Below are 24,752 nucleotides of genomic sequence, written 5' to 3' on the forward strand. Positions count from 1 at the left end.
AGAAGACAGGTAAGCGAGGAACAAGCCGGGTCAAGGGTAACAGAGATAAACAGAGTAAGTCAAACAAGCCGGGTCAGAACCAAAGGGATAACAGAAATACAAGAGCACTGTGTGACTAGGCAGACTAGAACCACGACAGGGCAATGAGCAAATGGGAGAAGCAAGTTTAAATACCCTGGCTCGGAAGGGTAGACACGCCTCCGACGAGTCCTGATTAGTCTCTGAAGGATTGAGTGACAGGTCGTTCCGGGTTGGCGTCATGACGTCGGTTTCCGGACGTCATGCTAGAAAAGGAAGTGAGTCCCTCGCGGCCGGCGTTTACGTGACCGGATGGACCGCGAGGAACAGAGGAAACAGCCCGTCCGGACGGATGGACGTCTAAGTCTCTACCTCTCTCGGAGGTAGAGACTTCAGGTACCCTGACAGCCTGTCGGCGAAGGTGTGTCTGTCAGTGTGTGTCAAATCAGTGAGTGTGTCTATAAGCAAGTGTGTGTAAGTCAGTGAGTTTGTGTGTACCTCTCAGTGAGTGTGTATGTCAGATTTTGTCTGTTAGTGAAAATTTTTTTGTTTGTCAGTGAAAGTGTGTGCTGGTTAAATAGTGTGTGTGCCAATGACTGCCTGTATGTCAGTAAGTGTGTGTGTGTCATTGAGTGAATGTCAGTGTATGTACAAGTGAGAGCTTAAGTGAGTGTATGTTTAAGTGAGAGCCCTACTCTGATTCTTTCACCAGAGCCCTGTGATTCCTAGTTATGTCCCTGCTCACCACCATGCAAGTGGACAGGTCATCTGAGGTTACAATGAGTGATAGTATTATTTTTTATTAATTCGTATCTCACACCAAAGAAATTGTGTACAATGCTTCATATCAAAGCTTGAGATACAGCATACAAGATTACGTATATACCATATCCGGTGAAAATGTGAAAAAATACAAGCATTTTAGATGGAGTTTATAGAATATATGCAGTAGCCTAAAGGAAACATAAACCCAAGCCAAGAAAGAGGACAACTATACATATATTTATCACATTTGAATAACCATCAGAAAAAAAAATGATGTTTTGAATGCTACTAGCTACACGAAATATGTAATGCAAGAAAATAACCCCTCTGGGATGGCAGTGAGTATAGAATCAAATCAATTACCAGCATGAGATGGAGAAGGGAGTTTTTTTTATTAACAGTATATACACAGACAATTGTTGTAAAAGACTGCAGAACTGATGCATGATTTGTCCCTATTTTTATTTGCACTTTATTTCTATCCTTTCATTTTCACTTAGAGTATAACAAAATAATTTATGTAATCACATGATAATGAACTGAATTTACTAATTAAACTGCCAGTTGTCCAAAATTACCAAAGGAAATCCACTTGGATAGTTTGCCTCATACATTTTCTCCTGGATAGTCTTTATCAAAGAACGGGTTGATTAGAGAATTGGACAGTGTTTTGATAATTTAGGACCTGGAGGCAATCTGTGGGAAGGATTCTATTTTTATTAATACACCCTGTGGCGAAACCAACTTTGCCACTGGGCATTGGAGAAGCCTGTTTGTCCGCCTCCTGCCTGCTGACTATGGCCCCTGGGAGATTTGACCCTTTAAATACAGTATTTGGGCATATTGTATTTTATTATGCTGCTGCTGGCCCTTTAAGAACCATCTGGGGACATACTGTGACTTTTGGGAACAATGCCCCTTTAAGACTATGGCCACTGAAAGATATTGCCTGTTAAAGACTATTTTAGCAGATTGGATTTTAAAAGACTTGCTGCCCCTTTAAATTGTATTGGAGCAGTTCTGCAGCTTTCAATTGGCACTTCGGATGCAGCCCAAGTGTCGAAGTAGTCGAAGTGGCCGCCATTCGACAAACGAACAAGTGGCAGCGGCCATCTTTGTTCATTTGAACGAGGTCAGCGGTATGTGTAGCCAAATCCATGGAACTGAAATTGGCTACACATTTCAACGAACACCGCTGACCCTTACCTTCTCCTACACTCCGTTTTCAGCTGCAGAGTCCCGTTCGGACTGCAGAGTCCGAAGTCCCGTTCGGCAGTTTGAACTCACTGCTATACTAAGCTAAATGCAGGAATGGTCCCGTTCATGCATTCGAATGGGACTTGGTCATTTTTCTGTGTAAAATAGACCGACCGCACAGCCCAAATCTATGGAACTGTTTTGGGCAGGAAAATGTGCTTGCGGTCGGTCATAAAGGACTCCCAGCTAACTTTTGATCTACTGGGGGGATTTGGCTGATTTTTGAGAGTGCTTATGTTTAAAGTGTGCTGATTCTGAATATGTAATTTATGAAAATTGGATGTATGGTTTTAAAGTTATGGCACATGGATAAAAACTGTATTTTTCCTGCTTGTGATAATTATGTTGACCCATTGTGTACCAGAATTATATCATAGGATTTTGTGTATAATTGCTGGGAATGTTTTCTGTAATGTACGTGTGTTATTGGTTGTTCTGTAAAACCCTGTGGGCAGTACTATGTGTGTAGATTGTGGATAAAAGAGGCTGTATGTGCCAGTACAGTCAGTTCTGCTTGACCTCAAAACGAAGTGTCGTCTCATTATTGGGGGAATTGGATTGTATGCTGATTGCCAGGAGTGTAAGTTGATTGTATGCTTTTCCTGTTCAGCTGTTTACAGCATTCATATGCTTGAGAGCATTTGTATGCTTCTCCGGTTCGGTGGTTGTGGTGTCTGCTGCAGTGCTTGGAGTCCTCAGGAAGCGCTAGGAGCATCCTTCAATGGAGGTACCCAGTCGGGGTGCCCGTCGATCCGTTACACACCCCTTGCTACTATCTTGTGGATCTGCCCTGAGGCAGAAAGGGGGAGGTAGGATCTCAGAGTGTGCATTTTGAAAGTAGGAAATTAGCACAGATCTCAGCTGTTTATATATTTAATTTTGCAGAAGGAAACTGGTCCCTCAGAGATAATAGAGCATGTACATGATCTGACCATGTCATAAATCCATGTCAAATAGAATTTGAATCACGAACACAAGAGTAGAAAATAGAAAGCGGAGAAATAATACTGCTGGACCTGAGGATGTAATTTTCACCACATATCATATAAAGCATGCTTATTCAATGGATTGAGCTTGTGAGTGTAAACAACAATGTTTTATGGAGGAGTCCAAAATAAAGATAAAATCTCCTCAAATAAAAAAACACCTTGAGAAATGTTATAAATCTTAAAAAGCAGATGTTTTTAAAAGTTCCTTTGATCAGAGTTGGGGAAGTATGCCGCTACCTGCAGTAGAAACTGTTTCCACCTCCAGACAGCACATATCACTTTTATTGTTACTATAGTCATAAGCTCATGTATGAATCAAAACACTGCACATTCGGAAGCATCCGAATGTTCGAATTGCCTGAAATTCTTCCGAATTCACATCTAAATGGACTGAAACAATTTGCACATGTATAAACAATATGCAATGGCAATTGGCAGTTGCTAAGGCCAGTAAGGTATTATCATGTATAAATAGAGGCATTAATTTTCGGGATGAAAATTTAGCCTCTTTATAAATCACTGGTAAGACCACACCTTGAATATGCTGTGCAATTTTGGGCACCTGTTCCAAAGAAGATATCATGGCACTAGAAAAAGTGCAGAAATGAGCTACAAAATTAATAAAAGGAACATTTAGTACATTTTAGTTTTCAAAAGAGATTAACAAATTTAAATCTCTTTAGTTTGGAAAAATGGAGCATCAGAGGGGATATGATAGCATTATACAAATATATCTGGGGCAATACAAACCATTGTCTGGAAATCTATTAATTAATGGGACTTTACGTAGGATAAGGATTCACCTATTTAGACTGAAACAAAGGAGATTTAGTCTAAGTCAAATTAAAGTTGTTGTTTTTTTGTTTCTTTTTTACAGTAAGAACAATAAAAGTGTTGAATTGTGCTGAAGAGGTGGTTTTACCAAAGTCTGTACAGATGTCTAAACAGCAATTGGATAAACATTTGCAAAAACATAATATTCAGGGATATATTTTTTTTATATGTGGGGTAACAGCTTCTTGATCTAAGGAGAGATCTGACTGCCATTCTGGGATCAAGAAGGAATTTATTCCTAGTTTGCTGCAAAATTGGAAAGCGCTTCAGACTGGAAGTTTTGCCTTCTTTTGGAACAAAAGCAAAAACAGATCTGAGAAAGGCTGAACTTAATAAATGCAAATCTCTGTTTACCATATGTATCTATGTAACATACACACAAACAGACATACACACATATACACAATGCACACTCTGCAAATATATTTGAAATTTCTTTCAATGGTGCTGAAAGAGTTAATAGGTCATAGTAACCAAGTAGCTACTGCAAATAGTAAAACTACATTACTTGAATTAATTTTGACTGTACATGCTGCATCTGCATTATCTAGAAGTTGCTAAAAAAAACCAGTGAAGCGTTATTTTATTTTTATAGCGTCAACAAATTCCAAATGTATGTGCGAATAGTAGATGCAGTATTGGTTTTATATCCCACCACAACCCTAATTCTTATATAGAGGTGCTGAGAGCACATGCACAAAGAAAGATTGCATACAAAAAAAACTGAATTCTCTAAAAAGACATAAACTAAGAAATTGATTGTGTATTCTTCTTGAATTCACAATGTTAACAAGAGGATTTTCGACTTGCCCCAGGTGGTCCTGTAGTAGGGCCACTCATGCATATTAAAAGCACATAGGGCGTAAATGCACCTCATTGTTTTCTCTATTCAAACAGGACCTGGCTAAATTTGAAGAATAGTTTTTTTTTTCTTTTGTCATTAAGCAACCAAAAAGCAAAGCTTTGTAACACTTGCAAAAGAGAACATATTTTTTGCATTGCTCATTAATGCTGTACAATCACAGCTGAAAGAATATGGGAATTACACATAATCTTATTTAAAAAAAAAATTACAATTCATGTAACATTATTAATTATTTTCCAATTGTAGAGAATTACACAAAACTTTGTTGTCTACTAATGAGTTTGTATATTATACGTACAGCTTTCTATTTCGAGTGTGCAGTTCTGCTCATCTAATGGGTATCTTCTCAAATCCATCATGCAAGCGGCAGTTGTAGTAATTCTAAAAAAAAATACAAAAAATTGTAATAATAAAATAAAGAAAAATTTAAAGAAAGAAACATACATTATATATAACAACTAGGTGAAATATTGGGTTTTGTAAAAATAAATGGCATCTAAACTAGTTATGATTATCACCATAAATACAAACTATGTAAAATAGTCACGTTATCACCAGACTTGACTATCTGTTTCAGAAAAAAAACTTACCAAGCTTTTTGAAAGCATTTAAAACATTGTTACAGCAACATTAACTGACATTGTCATGCAGAAGATGTTAAGGAGAACAGCAAACTAAGGATATATCCCCTTGAGAAATACTTTATTATCCTTCAAAAATTAAAATAATGAGACTTTTCTTTAAAATGCAATGGCTGGGAGTATGGGAAAGAGATGAAGCAAATAACTTGTAGAAATTTCTGACCTATTCCAAATATGTAAATATTTAAAGTGGCACTGTCACCTTGTGGAGTGCAGGGGTGCAGGGAAAGGTTTTTTTTACTTACCTAAACCTGACCATTGTTGTGTCCACCATCTTAATCTGGTGCATCCTCTTAAGCTCCTGGCACGTTATCTACTAAGAGCTGACGTCAGTGATGTGCTCTCATGTATGTGCAAGTGTACAAAACCGATGTCTATAGAGGATTCTGCCTCCATAAACAGTCATCTTTCTCATCAGCCATTACCAGGGAAGGCTGGGGGCATGAAAGAGCTTGAAAGTGGTAGCTCAGCCTTTTTGTCAAGCTTTGTCAAGAATAGTAAAAATACATAAGACAAAGTAGTACTTAGTCTTGGTATATCTTTTGACTATCTTTATGTGAATTTCATAAAGGTTTTATCTTTGTAAAATACATTTTTTTTTAAATAATATAATAATATATGAATATCCATGAACGTATTCACAAATTCATTTATTGTAGTTTAAAGGAACACTCCAAGCATTATAATCACTGTAACATGCTTAATTTAGCTCTTCTGAGCTAAACCTTGTTGTGCAGGACCAACTCACGGGCCAAGAGTGCCAGCTGATAGCTCTCAGCCAAATAGCCAAAATGCAATGGACTTCCAGCTGTCACTATATTCTTCAATTTCATCCATAATGAATCCTTGAGACTTTATAGGGTGATTAAATGTAATTAATATATAATCAGAATATACACAGATTTTTAGTTCTTCCTGGTTTGATAAAGGCTTGGCCATAAAATTCCCAACTGAGCCTTCTCTACTTCTATCGACAGGGTTAGCAAAGGATGATTGAAATCAAAGGCTGATGTGATTATATCAATATTTTTTCTAGTATTTATATGTTGATGTTCTAATAGGAACAACGCCTATCATTATTGATAACAGTATGAATAATGGACTTCAATCTGTTTGCTAATATAATTTCACATTTACTTTTAAAAGCGATATAGGGGGTAATTTTCCACTTTCATAGGCGATTTTTCTGGCTTTAATATAAGAATAATATTAGCTCTTGTTAGGTCAGTAGGGGTGGATCCCCTCTAAACAATATTGTTATACATGAGAATTATTTTAGGAAGAGATTTTTTTTTTTTTATTATTTTTATAAAACAAGTTAGTAAACCCATCCTGACCTAAAGTTTTGTTCTTATCTAGATTATCTAGAACCAAGTGTAACTATTGCTTGGTAATAGAGCGATTTTGAAATTATTTTGGTTGTTCTGAGTTCTTGTTCTAGTTAATTTTTGTAAAATTCAGCTTCAGTGGTATTATTTTGCAGATTACAAAGGATATTAGGAACTTAAGACTTGTCCTGTACTTTGTGGCATCATATAGATATCATTCTCTGAAATTATTTTTGTTATGCGTTTGTGAGTCATTTTCCTTTTTATTCTATTAGATATGGCTTTATCAGCTCTATTCCCTTGACCATTGTATTTTGCTTTTAATCTTTCTGTATTTTTAGTTATTTATTGTCTTAGTTTTTCATTAATTTGTATGTGTAATTTTATCAGTAGGTCATATTTTTGTGCAATGGATCTTTTTTTTTTTTTACCTCTTTTGAAACTTGATAAGGTTGAAAAATACAAGGATAATAGTTCCTCATCCCGTTGTTTTATATAATGGGCATTAAACGTTATAAAATATCCATTAAATGTACACCAGTTGTTTATTGGATTTGTGTCATCCAAAAAAAAAAAACTTTTAATCATGTCCATTATGTAATCTATATTATCCTGCTTATTAAAAATATAATACTTCAGTCTCCATGTTGAATTATTATAAACATTGAATTGATATTTTAATTCTAATAAGAGTATGCTGTGATCACACCAAGTAGTGTCTATAATTCTGCATTTATTATCTTGTTTTATTATTGAATCATTGCCCCAAATCATATCAATCCTAGCATATGATAGGTGAACTTTGGACAGATGAGAGTAATCCGTTTTAGTTGGATGTATAGTGCTCCCAATAACAAACAGATCATTTATGTTTATAGTATTATTTAACCTACGTGTTTGTTTAATTAATATGCTACAAATTCTATTTCCCTTTAAGACTTTCTTGTCTATAGAGGGATGAAGAATGCAGTTGTAATCTCCAGCTATTATACAAGTACCTTTTTTTTACTTCATCTAATTACTTTCTCTAAATGTTTTATTTCTTTTTTTAGTTTGAATTTTATTTAAAGGACCACTCTAGGCACCCAGACCACTTCAGCTTAATGAAGTGGTCTGGGTGCCAGGTCCCTTTAGGATTAACCCTTTTTATTATAAACATAGCAGTTTCAGAGAAACTGCTATGTTTATAATAGGGTTAATCCAGCCTCCAAATCCTTTAGTGGCTGTCTCACAAAAATCACAGTGAGAGCACGCACAGTGAAAATCACAGTGAGAGCACGCAAGCGTCCATAGGAAAGAATTATAAATGCTTTCCTATGAGACCGGCTGAATGCGCATTGTCGCGCATGCGCATTCAGCCGAAAGGGAGGATCGGAGGCGGAGAGGAGGAGGAGAGCTCCCCGCCCGGCGCTGGAGTAAAGGTAAGTTCAACCCCTTCCTCACACCAGAGCCCGGCGGGAGGGGGTCCCTGAGGGTGGGGGCACCCTCAGGGCACTATAGTGCCAGGAAAACGAGTATGTTTTCCTGGCACTATAGTGGTCCTTTAAGGAATTTGTTCACAAATTTGTTTAAATAGCTCACCATGGAACTATTTGGTAAATATACATTAACTAAGGTGTAAGTTTCATAAGGTATTTTACACACAATAACCATTAACCTTCCCAAAGGATTTAATGATTGCTAGATAATTTCTGTCTGGAGTGTATTCGCAATTTTATTAAAGACCCGGAGGCTCCTATTATGCTGCACTCTTTCTTTATTTCCCTCAGCAGCAAAGAAACATTATTGAAAAAAAACATTAGAAACAGGTCTGCCTTCCAACAGGCAATGTCCGCCTAGCAACATGCTCATCCAATCAGTGACATCCTTTCCCTATAGCTGGCGGAGCGTTGATGACCATTTCCCCTTTCTTTGCTGCTTTCCCTCAGATAAGTAGATCTCTCACAGTTCTGTGGGATCCTCTAATGATTATTATAATTGATTTACTATTAGTATTTTAATTGTATGTGATTGTTTTTTGCTATTACTGTATTACTTATTGAATTATATGTAATAAGTACCCTGTACCTTTATGGGTACTAACTGGTTTAACCTGTACCTTTATGGGTACTAATTGGTTTCATGTCTCTTTTCTGGCATTTACTCAGGACTTAACCCTTTAGTGGGTGCCCTGTTTTGCAGGACTTTACAGGTCCTGGTTGCCACTTAATAATTGCCCGCTTTATTTTCGCGGGCATCTGACCCGACCGCGCATGCGCGCTCAATCAGGGAAGCCCCAGCGGGAACCGTCCGGTCCGGCTGTATACCGCGGTCGGATTTAATTCCGACCGCACTGTCAGCTGCACACCACCTCTCTCTCCCCTGCGGCTGGGAAACTGACAGTACCACGATCGGCGGTTACTAGGTCTGTAGTTTTCTTCCGCGGCGGCCATCTTTTTGGTTTCCGTCGTCGCGGCGGCCATTTTCTTCCGTTTTTTTCCCGCCCTTTAACCCTGGAACGCCCACTCCGTCCCTTGATCGGAGTTGGTGTCCAGTATTAGTGGCGGACGGTCCCCCCTTTCTCCTGCTCCCCCCATTAATTGATAATACCTGTGAGTAGTCTGTTTTTACCTGCTTCTTCAGTCTTGTGTATCTGGTAGTGTTTCTGGGTTACTTAACCCTGATCTAACCTAGTATTAAAGTCAGTTAACTATTTTCTGCCTGTCATTTCAATTGCAATCATACAATCCCCTAATGATATACCTGGTCCCTCAGGTACAAAATCTAACCCTCAAACAGCCTTGTGTTTTCCCCCTGTAGTTTCTGGGGATGAATTGGATTTCCCAGCATCAGAGGAAATTCAGGCTATCATGGACACTACTGTGTCCAAGTCTGTCTCTAAAGCCCTGGCATCTGCCATGGACATTATGTCTTCCTCCATATCAAAGACATTTACCCAGGCACTAAGGCAGGCCCAACAAATGGTCCCTCCGACCGCCATGCCAGTCGCGATACCATCCACTTCTCACCCACCACGCCCCGGCCACAAAGCCTCGGCAAAAATAAAACACTCCTCCAAACCAATGATGGACAGAGAAACACCTTTCACAGATGGCGCGAATATTAATCCACCGCGCAAAAGAGCCTCTAGCCGGGCAAAAGTGGCTAGACAATGGAAGTGGGCTAAAGCCAAACCTGAATATACTGAGTCAGAACTCAGTTCGGATGAGGAGAGTGTCCCTAACATAGACTCTGATCAGTCTAATGATTTGTCAGACTCAGACTCGGACTACGGAATGGATGAGGAGTTTAATCCCTCCAATAAAATAGATAACACTGGCACGTCCAGTTCTGATTTAAACAAACAAGGAAAAATCCTTGACCCACAGGGCGAACCATTGTTCGAGCCGGATGATTTACGTCACCCCCGCTCTGCGGAATGGTCACCGGCCGAACATGTGGCGCAATATGTTGCTTCACGGATTCGTAAGCCTTTGGATAAGGCAACACGAAATAAGCTGAGGGGCGAATGCCCACGCCCAACCGTACCAGACGAGGTCGGTAAGACACCCCAAGTCGACCCAAAAATCATACAATTTCTGAGCAAAACGGGTTGGAAACCTAAGAAAGGCTTAGACTTTTCGCTCTATAATTGCCAAGACAAAGTCTTGGATATCTTAGGTCCAGCAACAAAATTTTTTGAAGCCGTGGAGGAATCCTTGGCGCTGTCAGGATCGGGACAGGGATCCAACACGCAGAGTACAGACAGTAGAAAGGTACGTATACCGGACCTTAGAATGGCCGGACTAACGTACGGAGATAGAGAGAATGGTCAAAGGCAAGCCGAGGTCGAGGGAACGAGAAGACAGGTAAGCGAGGAACAAGCCGAGTCAAAGGGTAACAGAGATAAGCAGAGGAATACAAACAAGCCGGGTCGGAACCAAAAGGATAACTGGAATACAAGAGCACTGAGTGACTAGACAGGCTAGAACCACGACAGGGCAATGAGCAAATGGAAGAAGCACTGTTAAATACCCTGGCTCAGGAGAGTAGACACGCCTCCGACGAGTCCTGATTAGTTTCCAGACAATTGAGTGACAGGTCGGTCCGGGTTGGCGTCATGACGTCGAATGCTGGGCGTCGTGTTACAAAAGGAAGTGGATCCCTCGCGGCCGGCGTGTAAATGACCGGAAGGACCGCGAGGGACGGAGAAAACAGCCCTTCTGGACGGATAAACTTCTAAGTCTCTACCTCTCTCAGAGGTAGAGACTTCAGGTACCCTGACAGTACCCCCCCTCTCAGATACGCCCACCGGGCGGAAGGAACCGGGACGAGATGGGAAGCGGGAGTGAAACGCCCTGCGGAGGCGAGGAGCATGAACATCCTCTTGAGGTACCCAACTCCTCTCTTCAGGACCATATCCTTTCCAGTCGACCAGATATTGTACTCTCCCCCGGGAGATTCGAGAATCGATGATAGAGTTGACCTCATACTCCTCCTGACCCTCCACCTGAACAGAGCGAGGAGAGGATACCGTGGAGGAAAATCTGTTGCAGACTAGCGGTTTCAGCAATGAAACATGAAAGGAGTTAGGGATGCGTAAGGCAGATGGGAGAGCTAGACGATACGCAACTGGGTTAATTCGAGTCAGAACCCTGTAAGGTCCAATATAACGAGGAGCGAACTTCATGGAAGGCACTTTTAAACGAATGTTTCTAGTACTCAACCATACTCTATCGCCTGGAACAAAAACCGGAGCCGACCTTCTACGTTTATCAGCGTGTTTCTTAACCAGCATAGAATTGTGCAGAAGAATTTGTCGAGTCTGATCCCACAACTTCCTCAAATTGGCAACATGAACATCAACCGACGGTACCCCTTGGGAAGGAGAAACCGAGGGAAGAATGGATGGATGAAAGCCATAATTCATGAAGAAGGGGCTTGAATGAGTAGAATCACAAACGAGATTGTTGTGCGCGAACTCCGCCCAAGGAATCAAACCGACCCAATCGTCCTGGTGTTCAGAAACAAAACAACGTAAATATTGTTCAATCTTTTGGTTGGTGCGTTCAGCAGCTCCGTTAGACTGAGGATGATAGGCGGAAGAGAAATTCAATTTGATACCCAGTTGAGAACAGAAGGATCTCCAAAAACGAGAAACAAATTGGGAACCTCTGTCAGATACAATTTGGGAGGGTATCCCATGTAAACGAAAAATCTCCCTTGCGAATATCTCTGCCAACTCGGGAGAAGACGGAAGTTTAGGCAGGGGAACGAAGTGAGCCATCTTGGTGAATCTGTCAACCACGGTGAGGATAACAGTCTGTTTTTTAGATATAGGTAAATCGACAATAAAGTCCATAGCCAAACAGGACCATGGCTTTTCTGGAACCTCTAAGGGATGCAGAAATCCACATGGAAGCATATGAGGTTGCTTGGTCTTAGTACAAACCTCACACGCACCGATGAAATCCTTAATATCCCTACGTAAAGCAGGCCACCAGAAGTCTTTAGAGATCAAAGCGCACGTCTTGCGAATGCCAGGATGTCCAGCCACCTTGCTGTTGTGGAAACATTGTAACAGTTCCAGTTGAAGAGCAGGAGGAACGAAATGTCGACCCCCGGGAGTCTGTTTAGGGGCTAGATGTTGCAGCTTTAAGATCTCGGCAAGTAACGGAGAGTGAATCCTGAGATTCGTGTTAGCGATAATATTGCATTTCGGAACTATAGAGGAAAGAACAGGTTCAGATATAGTAGAAGGTTCATATTGGCGAGACAAAGCATCGGCTTTAGAGTTCTTAGAACCAGGTCTATAAGTAAGCACATAATTGAAGTGGGTCAGGAACAAGGACCAACGAGCTTGTCTGGCGGACAGTCGCTTAGCCTCCCCAATATAGGACAAGTTCTTGTGATCCGTTAAAATGGTAACAGGATGTAAGGTCCCCTCCAATAAATGTCTCCACTCTTTTAAAGCCATAATGACCGCTAATAATTCCCTGTCACCGATGTCATATCTGCTCTCAGGCCCAGACAGTTTCTTGGAAAAAAAACCACAAGGGTGTAGTGGTTTGTCCACCCCTAACCTTTGTGACAGAATAGCACCTACGCCTGTCTCAGAGGCATCGACCTCGAGTAGGAACGGCAGAGTCGTATCAGGATGGACTAAAATTGGAGCAGAAGCAAAAAGTTCCTTGAGAGTCTTGAAAGCAACGAGAGCTTCAGTAGACCAAGTCTTAGTGTCAGCCCCCTGTCTGGTCATATTGGTAATAGGCGCAATAATAGAAGAGTATCCCTTAATGAAGCGCCTATAATAATTGGAGAAACCAATAAACCTCTGAATAGCCTTGAGTCCCTTAGGCAATGGCCAATCTAAAATAGACTGGAGTTTGTCGGGATCCATCTTAAAGCCTTCCCCAGAAATCACGTAACCAAGAAAGTCTATCTGAGACTGGTCAAAACTACATTTCTCCAATTTGCAGTATAACCCATGTTGAAGAAGTTTGTGTAATACCTTTCTGACTTGTCTGTGGTGGGTCTCAATCTCTCTAGAGTGTATAAGTATGTCGTCCAGGTACACAATAACACAATCATGTTGAAATTCCCTAAGAACTTCACTAATCAAATCCTGAAATACTGCCGGTGCGTTACAAAGACCAAAAGGCATGACCGTGTATTCATAATGCCCATAACGGGTATTGAACGCTGTCATCCACTCGTGTCCTTGCTGGATTCTCACCAAGTTATATGCCCCTCTGAGATCCAACTTGGTGAAAATTTTAGAGCCCTTTAGGCGATCAAACAGCTCGGTAATCAAGGGGATCGGATAGGCATTTCTGATGGTTATTTTATTCAAACCTCGGTAATCAATGCAAGGTCTTAGGGAACCATCCTTCTTTTTAACAAAAAAAAACCAGCCCCGGCAGGAGAAGAAGATCTCCTAATGAATCCTTTGTCTAGATTCTCCCGAATATATTCCTCTAGAACTGAATTCTCTTTGGTGGATAGAGGATATACATTGCCCCTCGGAGGCATGGTACCAGGTAGTAGATTAATTTTACAATCAAAAGTCCTGTGTGGAGGTAGAGTATCAGCATTCCTTTTGTCGAATACTGCTTTTAAATCCAGGTACAGAGGCGGTATCCGTATATCTGTAGACTGGGTAGAACTACCTGGTGTGTTAATTACACCCAATGGAGAAACCCTCCGTAAACACTTCTCCTGGCAACCCTGGCCCCATGAGAGTATCTCCCCTAACTCCCAATCAATAATAGGGTTATGTCTCTTTAACCATGGGTAACCCAGGACTATGGGAACAGAAGGGGACGAAATAAGCATAACATATAAGTTTTCCTCGTGTAAGATACCAACAGTTAAGTTAACGGGTATGGTTTCACGAAAGATAACAGGCTCAAGTAAAGGTCTACCATCTATGGCCTCAACGGCCAAGGGTGTATCCCTTAACTGGGATGGGATAGTGTGTTTAGTAGCAAAGGCCTGGTCGATAAAATTCTCAGCAGCTCCGGAATCTATCAAAGCCATGGTCTTTAGTACTCCCTTCTCCCAAGTTAAAGAAACTGGTAGCAGAAGCCTGTGATCTTTATAATTATGAGTAGAGGACAAAATAGAAACACCCAAGGCCTGTCCTCTAAAGAAACTTAGGTGCGGGCGTTTCCCGAGCGATTAGGACAATTCAGGCGTAAGTGACCTCTGACTCCACAATACATACACAATCCCTCCCTTCTCCTGTACTGTCTTTCCTCTTCTGAGAGGCGAGTATTGCCTATCTGCATAGGTTCAGGAAACAGTGAGGTAGTGGAATCAGGACTTTGAAATGCGGGAGCTAATTTAAAGGAAGGTCTAAAGTTCCTCTCTCGAGTGTTCTGTCTCTCTCTTAAACGCTCAACAATACGAGAAATGAACGAAATTAAATCCTCCAAATTTTCAGGGAGCTCTCTAGTAGCAACCTCGTCAAGGATTACATCTGATAGCCCGTTCAAAAATACATCTATATAAGCCTGCTCATTCCACTTAACTTCTGCCGCCAAAGACCTGAACTCTAGTGCATAATCCACAAGTGTTCGGTTTTCTTGTCTCAGGCGCAAAAGTAATCTAGCTGCATTGACCTTTCTACCAGGAGGGTCGAAAGTTCTTCTAAAGGCAGCTACAAAGGCATTATAATTATATACTAACGGGTTATCATTCTCCCATAATGGGTTGGCCCATCTCAGAGCTCTCTCAATGAGTAAGGTGATAATAAATCCAACCTTCGCCCTATCTGTAGGATATGAGCGAGGTTGTAATTCAAAGTGGATACTGATCTGGTTTAAAAAACCACGACACTTCTCAGGTGAACCACCATAACGTACTGGTGGGGTAATACGGGAAGAGGCACCTACAGTGGCTACCTCTAGGCCTGAACTCACAGGGGAAATAGAAGTAGTACGCGTCTCCTCTGGTGGGTTATTAGCACGAGATAATAACGCCTGTAGTGCTAGGGCCATCTGATCCATTCTGTGTTCCATGGCTTCAAACCTAGGATCGGAAGGAAAAAGCTGACTGTTTGTACTTGCAGGATCCATTGGCCCTGTCGTAATGTCAGGATCGGGACAGGGATCCAACACGCAGAGTACAGACAGTAGAAAGGTACGTATACCGGACCTTAGAATGGCCGGACTAACGTACGGAGATAGAGAGAATGGTCAAAGGCAAGCCGAGGTCGAGGGAACGAGAAGACAGGTAAGCGAGGAACAAGCCGAGTCAAAGGGTAACAGAGATAAGCAGAGGAATACAAACAAGCCGGGTCGGAACCAAAAGGATAACTGGAATACAAGAGCACTGAGTGACTAGACAGGCTAGAACCACGACAGGGCAATGAGCAAATGGAAGAAGCACTGTTAAATACCCTGGAGAGTAGACACGCCTCCGACGAGTCCTGATTAGTTTCCAGACAATTGAGTGACAGGTCGGTCCGGGTTGGCGTCATGACGTCGACTGCTGGGCGTCGTGTTACAAAAGGAAGTGGATCCCTCGCGGCCGGCGTGTAAATGACCGGAAGGACCGCGAGGGACGGAGAAAACAGCCCTTCTGGACGGATAAACTTCTAAGTCTCTCAGAGGTAGAGACTTCAGGTACCCTGACAGGCGCAAGACGAGGCCTTAGACCGCCTCACTATTAGAGGTTGGATTCAGAGGGTGATATGCCTCATAGGTAATGCCAATACAGCTCTTGCTACAGAGCGTCGCAAATCTATACTGATTAAAATAGAGCCCAAACTCATAAATATGGCTATTACTGAACCAGGTGCCCAAGCAAAAGGGTATCTTTTTGGAGAGTCTTTCGTGAAAGACCTGGGCTCATACATCCAAACATTCACGGCCTTGGACAAGGCACAATCAAATCTAAAGAGGGTGTTCCACCCAAAGGTTTTTGTTGGGGCCTGTCTGTCCGGCAGAGTCAATAGAGGCTCGCGCCCGAGCCGAGGCTCCTATATGGGGAGAACCCCATTTCCTGACCAGAGGTCCGCTCCGACCTTCTTCCCCCAACGAGGCAGACCTTGGGTGTCGAGAGGTGCACGAGGCGCTCCTTCAGGAAGACGTCCTTACGGTAAGCTACCTTTCTCAATTTTCTTCACATATGGCGATAGGGGGCAGACTCACACATTTTTCCCATGTCTGGGCTCTAATTACGTCAGACGTGTGGATCCTCAAGACAGTCCAAGGGTATCTCATAGATTTTGTGTCCCTACCTACTCAACTCTCCCCACCCAAGATTGCTTTTTCCCCAAAAGACACGACCCTCGTCTCCGAGGAAGTTCGAGATTTGGCACTCAAAGGTGCTATTCAAGAAATCCCGATGTATACCCCGGGTTTTGTGAGCAACTTATTTATTGTCCCCAAAAAAGGGGGCGGATCCCGCCCAGTCATCAACCTCAAACATTTAAACACCTACGTAACCTACCATCACTTCAAGATGGAAGGCATCCATTGCCTACGGGATTTGCTCCAGCCAGCGGACTGGATGGTCAAACTCGACCTAAGAGACGCGTACCTCACAGTACCCATTGCGCAGGCGCACCAAAACTTTCTGCAATTCACATGGCAGGGAAGGAAATGGCGGTTCCGCTGCCTTCCCTTCGGGCTCTCTTCCGCACCTTGGTGTTTCACCAAGCTCATGAAGCCCGTTATCGCGCTACTACTCAGTCGGGGGATTCGTCTAATCATATACTTAGACGACATCCTGCTGTTATCCCAGTCAGCACCACTACTCCATATTCACCTCGGTTGGACCACAACCTTGCTACAGAATTTGGGCTTCATTATAAATTGGGAAAAGTCCATCCTAGTCCACACTCAACAAATAGAGTTCCTAGGTCTCCTGGTGGACTCAGAAACGCAAACATTGCATTTACCAACCTCCAAGATGAGAAATATCAAGAAAGAGATAAGACGAGTTCTTACCTTTCCGCAAATATCTCTCAAACACCTGGCCAGAGTGATTGGGCTTCTAGCGGCCTCCATACAGGCCATATTTCCGGGCCCCCTTCATTACAGAACCCTACAGCGCTTACAAGCGTCACACCTCAGGGGCGGCGCCTCATACGAGGATACTCTGACTCTAGACGCAGAAGCGAAAAAAGAACTCCAATGGTGGCTCCTACACATGGAGGCGTGGAATGGCAGAGCCATCTTCGGCTCAGCCCCAGATATAGTCATCGAGTCGGACGCGAGTTCTTACGGTTGGGGCGCATGCTGCGGAGATATCTCCACAGGCGGACGATGGTCGGAAGCGGAATCCAGGCTCCACATAAATTGCTTGGAACTCCTAGCAGGATCCTTTGCGATTCGCAGCCTCTCCCCGACACTGTCCCAGTGTTCAATCCTACTGAAGATGGACAACATATCGGCTGTCCGTTATATCAACCACCTCGGTGGCACAAGATCCCAAGTTCTAGCGAATTTGGCTCGAGATTTTTGGCAGTTTTGTCTGCAACACAACATGACGGTCAAGGCGGAATATTTGCCCGGGTTATGCAACACTACGGCAGATTGGTACTCCCGACACCTGCAGGACTCCAGCGACTGGCACCTCGATCCCCAAATCTTCCAACGCATTTGGGATCTGTGGGGTCCTCTGGCAATAGACTTATTTGCCTCTCGCTTGAACTCCCAACTTCCGACCTTTATTCAGTTGGAGGCCAGACCCCACGGCAGCGGCTATGAATGCATTCTCACAAGACTGGTCAACAACCAGGAACTACGCATTCCCTCCATTTGCCCTTATCCCTCGTTGCCTCCTCCATCTGTGGCGCCACTTGGGCGGCATGGTTATAATAACCCCCCTATGGCCATCGCAACCTTGGTTTCCTCCTCTGCTGGAGATGGCCGTAGATCATCCACGACTCCTCCCGGATGCCCAATCTCTCCTCCGGGACCCCGATGGGAACCCCCACCCCCTGATACTTCAGGGACTCCTCCGCCTCATGGCATGGCTGATTTCCGGGGACCCTGGTCAATCGAGGGAGTTTCGCAATCGACTTTACGACTTCTCGAGGGCGCATGGGCACCCGGCACGAGACAGTCTTACAAGTCTGCTTGGCGCACATGGGATGGTTGGTGCGTGGCACGGGGTGTGGGTCCCCTATCAACTCCTGTGACTACTGTCCTGCAATTCTTGACCTCCCTGTATGATAACGGGAAAGCATACAGAACGGTAAATCTCTACCGATCAGCTATCTCAGCCGGCCATACCGGCATCGACGGGGTTCCAATAGGACGACACCCTTTGGTTTGTCGCCTCCTAAGATGCATCCGCTTCGCAAGGCCACCCTTACCTCGCTATTCCTCCCTATGGGACGTCTCCCTGGTACTAACTTTCGTGACTAGGTGGCCAGGCAACGAGTCTTTATCCTTAAAACAGATCTCAGCTAAACTAGTTATGCTGTTGTGTCTAGTCTCATGCAAAAGAGTGTCAGATGTACGAGCTCTCGATGTCAATGCCCGATCCTTCACCCCAGAAGGAGTCGTCTTTGACATCTCACGGAGGACGAAATCGTCCTCCAGATCGGTCCTGTACCCAGCGTTTCCCACGACACCGATCCTCTGCCCAGTAGCATGTCTTAAGGCGTACGAAGCTCGTACTGCATCCCTCCGGATTGGGTCCGAACCCCAACTCTTCATCTCCTTCTGTAAACCGCATGCTCCGGTATCCTCTCCTACCTTGGCCCGCTGGGTCAAATGGCTCATGTCCTTGGCAGGTATTGATACCTCCATATTCTCTCCTCATTCAGTTTGCGGTGCCATGGCCTCCAAAGCCTCAATGGCGGGTTGTCGCTTGGAAGATATACTGAAGGCGGCTGATTGGTCCGCAGAATCTACTTTCCGTAATTTCTATTTCAAACCAATCCAGCATTTTGCAGAAGCCGTGATATCACAGCTTTGAAATAGCATAAAAGGAGCATCCGAGTCTTTAATAAAATTCAAGAATTTTACAATTATCATGACGGAAAGTCATGATTTTATTAAAGACACTGAGGCGAGTATTATCCCACCCACCCACCCTCGGACGGCTCAGTGGTGGGTCGAGGTAAGTTTTCAGAGAAAAGATCTCTCCAAGGTAAGTTCAATTTGACGGTAGGAATGATATCACATATCTACATCGCTCTAGAGCACTATATAATGATGGGACTTTATTGCCACTGTTGTCCTCAGGTTGGTAGTTGCCTCTTACTACTGATATGAAAAGTTATCACTGTTTACTCAGACATTTAGACCTATATATATGCGGACAACCCATAACTTGCAAGAAATTACCATATTTCTCTTGTTTCTTTAGCGTGAACTGGTTAAAAGACCTCTTGGAATCACATGCTTTGTTACGAATCGTTTGGTTTACTCCGGTTTCCTGTTCCGAGTTTGAGTTTCTTCGAGAGTCGCAAGAAAGAAAGAGGAAATGGTCATCAACGCTCCGCCAGCTATAGGGAAAGGATGTCACTGATTGGATGAGCATGTTGCTAGGCGGACATTGCCTGTTGGAAGGCAGACCTGTTTCTAATGTTTTTTTTGAATAATGTTTCTTTGCTGCTGAAGGAAATAAAGAAAGAGTGCAGCATAATACTCGCCTCCGTGTCTTTAATAAAATCATGACTTTCCGTAAAATCCTTGAATTATTATTGCTACTTCTTTGCTTTATCTCATCATTAGAGACGTGGAGTAAAATAGGGAATATTTAGGGGATTGTAATATTTTTTCCGTTTAGTATCTTGTATTAAAGAATAATTGGAAGCAGGAGGTAATTCAAGTTCATAAGATGGGATTTATTAAAAAAATTTAAAGTAAAACAAGTAGTGGGCAGTTAACCACCCACTCCCCCCTTCCAACCTGACAAGAACAAAGCTTCCCCAAACATTCAGTCTGTAGCATCAATGAACGTCCTTTAGTGTGTGAAAAAAACAAAAAACAGCTTCTTCCAACTGTGCATAGGTGAAGCCACACAGCAAGACTCAACCAGGAAGGTTGAAACCAATGAAAGGCATTTGAAAAAAATGGAAGCCGCACCTGAAAAAAATTAGAATAAACTTTGAAGGGAGAGGTGAGTGGCATATTGGATCTCAGTGAAGAACATGGCAACTCAACTTGGGGAGATTGAACTTGAGAAAAGCTGTGTTCTCAATCAGTTACAAGGACATTTATGATCATTGGGGATTTTAAACGTCCCATTTAAAAGAAAATAATTTTCCCAAATTTGAAGAATGGTCAGTGTACAAGACAATAGCTGACTTGCCCTCTGTTGTTCCAAATTTGTTCCCAGCATGTCTATAGTTAACTTCAATAGCATGCTGACTCCTGTCATAAATGGTGCTTGGGATGCTCTCTTTTTTCAGTTAAAGTTGAAGTTCAGTTAATAAATAAATTCAATGAGGGCAGGGGAGCAACCTAAATTTTTTGCCTACAGGCACCTGACATGTGTTAAGCTCACTCAGCTGGTGGAAGGATGGCAGCATTATAGATTTTATGATCCTCTCCAGGATGTATGGCAGCAGGGTGACTTCTTGACGATTTAAAAGGAATCTTTCTAGTCTGCCTTTTATCTTCAGAGATTAATTCTTTGGCCAGAGAAAGCAGACATGGTGATCTCGGCCCCGACTGTGCAAATGCAAGCTATAGCTGCTATGTGATAACCACAGGGATAAACAACCTACAGATTGTTCACTATGTGCAGGGCTAGCACACTGTGTGTGCTGACACCTGATACAAAAGTTGTAGAAAGCTGATATTGACAACCAGAGAGAGAATGTATTGCTTCAACCTGATTGACAGGCTAGTTTGGTAAACCTACACACGGAAAAAAGGTATTTATCTCTGGAAATATTTTGTAAAAAGGAAAGGCTGCAGAGATATGGCCTCTATACTATAACCATTTCAGTAAGATGAAGTGCTAATGGTGCTTAGACGGACCATTTAAACATAAGGGTACATACAGCAAGGTATCGTATACATATGTTTTTGTAGTTAATCGCTAAACAACTCCTCTCTATCATTCCTTTTCTCCTCCTCACAACATAATTCGAGTGTCACCTATGTAAGTACTAAGGGCAAGGGTATGTATCTGGTCCAGGTGAGGGCAAAATTGCTATGATCTTTATTTTTGGAATTATTGCAAATTCCCACTTCTCCGGTTGATTTTTTTCCAGTTTTGTTTCTTGTTTATTTTTTTTTTGTATCAGCATGATGAAAACTGTTTTATGTTAAAATGGTATAAGCATTTTGTTATCACTTTTTTGGATATAATAATATAATAATCTGATATTTTTTCTATTTTATATAAATTGGAATGGTGATGTGTTATATTGATGGAATGCTCACTGGTGAAGCGGCAACTTAACCTTTCACTTCTTATGATTCTTTACACTGAAATATAGTCAGACATCTGTCACCATATTTTAAGTCCATAAAGGGTTATTCCAACTTCCATGGACACTTCTACTTTTTTAAAGTGGTCGTGGAGAAAGGAATCTGTATGTGCAGTGTTTCTGCTTGAAATATTACACATCCAGAGATATTTGCCTTTTTATGTTGGGGATAGTTGCACCACTGGCATGCATCACATGGGCATCATGGAACTCTATTCTAAACCTTTACATGCAGGCAGCACACAGTGTCCTTAATGTGCCTCAATAAGCCCTTCCTCCACCAGTGAATGTTGTGCAATTACAATATTCCCTCCATCAGTGCTACCCCTCTCAGTCTTCCATCTTCCTTCTATGCAATTTGTTCACTTCCTCCCCTTGTCCACCATCAAATCCACCTATGTGTTAGGCATCACTCGCCCTACCTTCTCCTCTTTGGCTCTTAAAAAGCATGCATCAAGACTTGTTGAGGACCATTTGATAGGCACAAACAAAGAAAGAAGATGATGCAACACTACAAAAGAAGAGGCTTGTAAGAAACCTTTAAAAACATGGCCGGGCACTGAATTTCTGATAAGTTTTATACTATTATATTATTATTAAATTATTAAGTAAAATGTTTGTGAAAAACAAGGGTGTTATCTAAAATATACAGATGCAAATGGTATTTTACTTTAAAAAGCACAAAAAAGTAACCCTGTAAGTAACATGTTTGTTTTGTGTATCTGCTGTATACTTTATATCAGTGGTAAGATACAAACTGTATACTCCATCCATTCAACTTTTTCTTTAGTAATAAGAAATTAAAGTTACCATAAAAAGATCTAATAGTGTTTGAGAATTTCCGTCATCATGTTAGAATTGAGCCATCATTTTCAATTCTTCACTGACTGTTTCTAATAAAAATAAAAAAGACTGCAGAGCACATGTGATGCATGTCACCAATTAGAATATGTGATTTTCTAAAAAGGTCAAAACATTCCACTGTGCAGTTAAAAAGAAACCATTCATTGAAACCCCTGGTGATGCCGAATGCCCACTGCGCGACAGGAAGCATGGATCGTGTAGAAATATTTTATTTAATCTTTGTAAAGGGTCATTGAGCAAATTTAAAATTATACAAACGATATAGGTAATTTGACAGTGCTACAAAATGGCAGATTGAATAAGAATGTACATTGAGTCAAATTAGCTTTCTGTGTAATTATTAAGGTCACTGTTTCAGTAGTATTGAAACTATTATTAAAACATGCTCAGCATTATAATTTCTATTTCAGTTTTTTCTCTGTGTAATATGTGTATCATAATGTCTTTTTCTCACTCTCTTTAATCAGTTTTTATACCCAAAGTTTTGATTTTATTATCTTGTTTTAATCTTAGTTTATTCTTCTTCTTTTTTTTATGCCGAAGGATTGAAGGGTGATTGGAAAAAACAATTTTTTAAATAGGTCTGTCTACCTATCTGTACATTTGCTAGCACAATTGCAAGCGTAATGTATAAATTAAAATGTATGCTCTTTCCAAAGAGGTAAAACGCACTATTTATCAAGACTGCTAGGCTCATATATGCCAACAAATGGAGCACTTCTTCAGAAACCACATAGAAACCCCTGGGTGTTTTAATAAAAGACCATGATTAGATTATGATTAAGTGCGAGTCTCCATACAAAATGCGTTAGTTAGTGGTGTTTCAGACACATGGATATTGGCCTTCCCTGCTTGAAATATATTTTAGTGCAGGAATACATTTTTCATTTTTCTCTCTTAGACTTTACTTATATGGATTGTCTACTGTAATACTTTAAGCTGGCACACACATTAGTATCTTGACATGGTGCCTCATCTACACAATGTATATCTTCTTCTTCTGTATAGTTTTCTTTCACCAAAACATTGACACAGACTTTTCCATAATATTGTTTTGCGCTCTTACTCTTGTAAATACTGTTAATAAACTTAATATTTCCACCAGCAATTAGACTGAAGTTTTACATAGCCGTAGTATACGAACACCTGTCACCAGGTTTGGTATATCGACAAAATACTACAACTTACCAAATAACCTCTTTGTGTTCCATCTGTAAGAGTAAGTGTCCCCATACAAACTCATTGAGTGCACTTTCCTTAGCATTGCTTTAATACTTTGCTTCAACTTATCCTATTTCTTAGGATTTTGATGTGTATTTTGATACATTAAGTATAATGGCTCCATATTTGGTTCTGAGTGGTTTTTATTCTGAATAGTTTTTCAATTCTCCACTTATAGTTTAAATTCATAATTGTAAAATGTTCCAGTATTTGGGACAACTTGATTGCAAGCCTTGAGTTGTCATTAAAAGTACAGAAGGCCACATGCTTGTGATTAAGGAACAAGTATATTTTAAATGGTTATGGTCTTTTGAAAGAACTTGATGACTTTTCTGTATATTTCAAAATCTGATGTTATAGGTTTGAATTCCAGTGTAAATGCATTATACATCTGCTTCTATGTACTCTTTAATAATTCTAAAGAGCTCTTCATGTATTTAATTAGGACATTTTATTTTTAAATAGCCTTTTTGAAGGAAAACACTTGATTATCAAGTGCTCCTAACACTCTTATGAATTAAGAAAAATTTTAATTATACTTACCGTAATTCTCTTTTCCTGTCTGTTTCTCATGGCAGCATCACTTATGGGTAGCTCCACCCCAGAACCAATTAATTGACAGGAAATAGAATTCAGATTAGGACTGTGTGCAAAAACGGTCCCTCCTCCTTTTATACCACAGTAAATTATAAAGCGAAGCAGCCATGAGAAATAGCCAGAAAAAGAAAATTGTGGTAAGTATGATTTAAATTTTCCTTATTTCTGGCTAATCACGGCAGCATCAATTATGGGTAGTTTACAAAATAAAACTAACAGGGATGGGTAAATTAAAATAATCAAACAAGACATATGCTGCAAAAAATAGAAATTGTATTACAAAGTTTAACAAGATAATACACCTCTACCAAAAGATCTAGAGGAAGAAGCTAGACCCAGTTTGTAGTGGTTTATAAACATAACCGGAAAGGCCCAGGTGGCTGCCTTGCATAGATCAGGAGGAACCTCTGCCCAATTAACCCAAGACATTGCTAATGATCTCGTAGAATGAGTTTTAATCTTTGTTGGTGGAGACAAGTTATTATG

At 41.4% G+C, this 24,752-nt stretch overlaps 1 protein-coding gene across 2 annotated transcripts in view; it reads right to left on the reverse strand.

The window, feature by feature from the left end:
* GABRB3 (gamma-aminobutyric acid type A receptor subunit beta3) overlaps window positions 1-24,752 on the reverse strand; it is a 492,675-nt gene that overhangs the window by 71,791 nt on the left and 396,132 nt on the right. For both annotated transcript variants that reach the window (XM_063459171.1, XM_063459180.1), the window contains one exon: window positions 5,027-5,109. In XM_063459171.1, the coding sequence (XP_063315241.1) occupies window positions 5,027-5,109 (83 nt within the window). The remainder of the gene's footprint in view (window positions 1-5,026; window positions 5,110-24,752) is intronic.

The sequence above is a fragment of the Pelobates fuscus genome, chromosome 1 (genome assembly GCF_036172605.1).
Source record: "Pelobates fuscus isolate aPelFus1 chromosome 1, aPelFus1.pri, whole genome shotgun sequence".
NCBI lineage: Eukaryota > Metazoa > Chordata > Amphibia > Anura > Pelobatidae > Pelobates > Pelobates fuscus.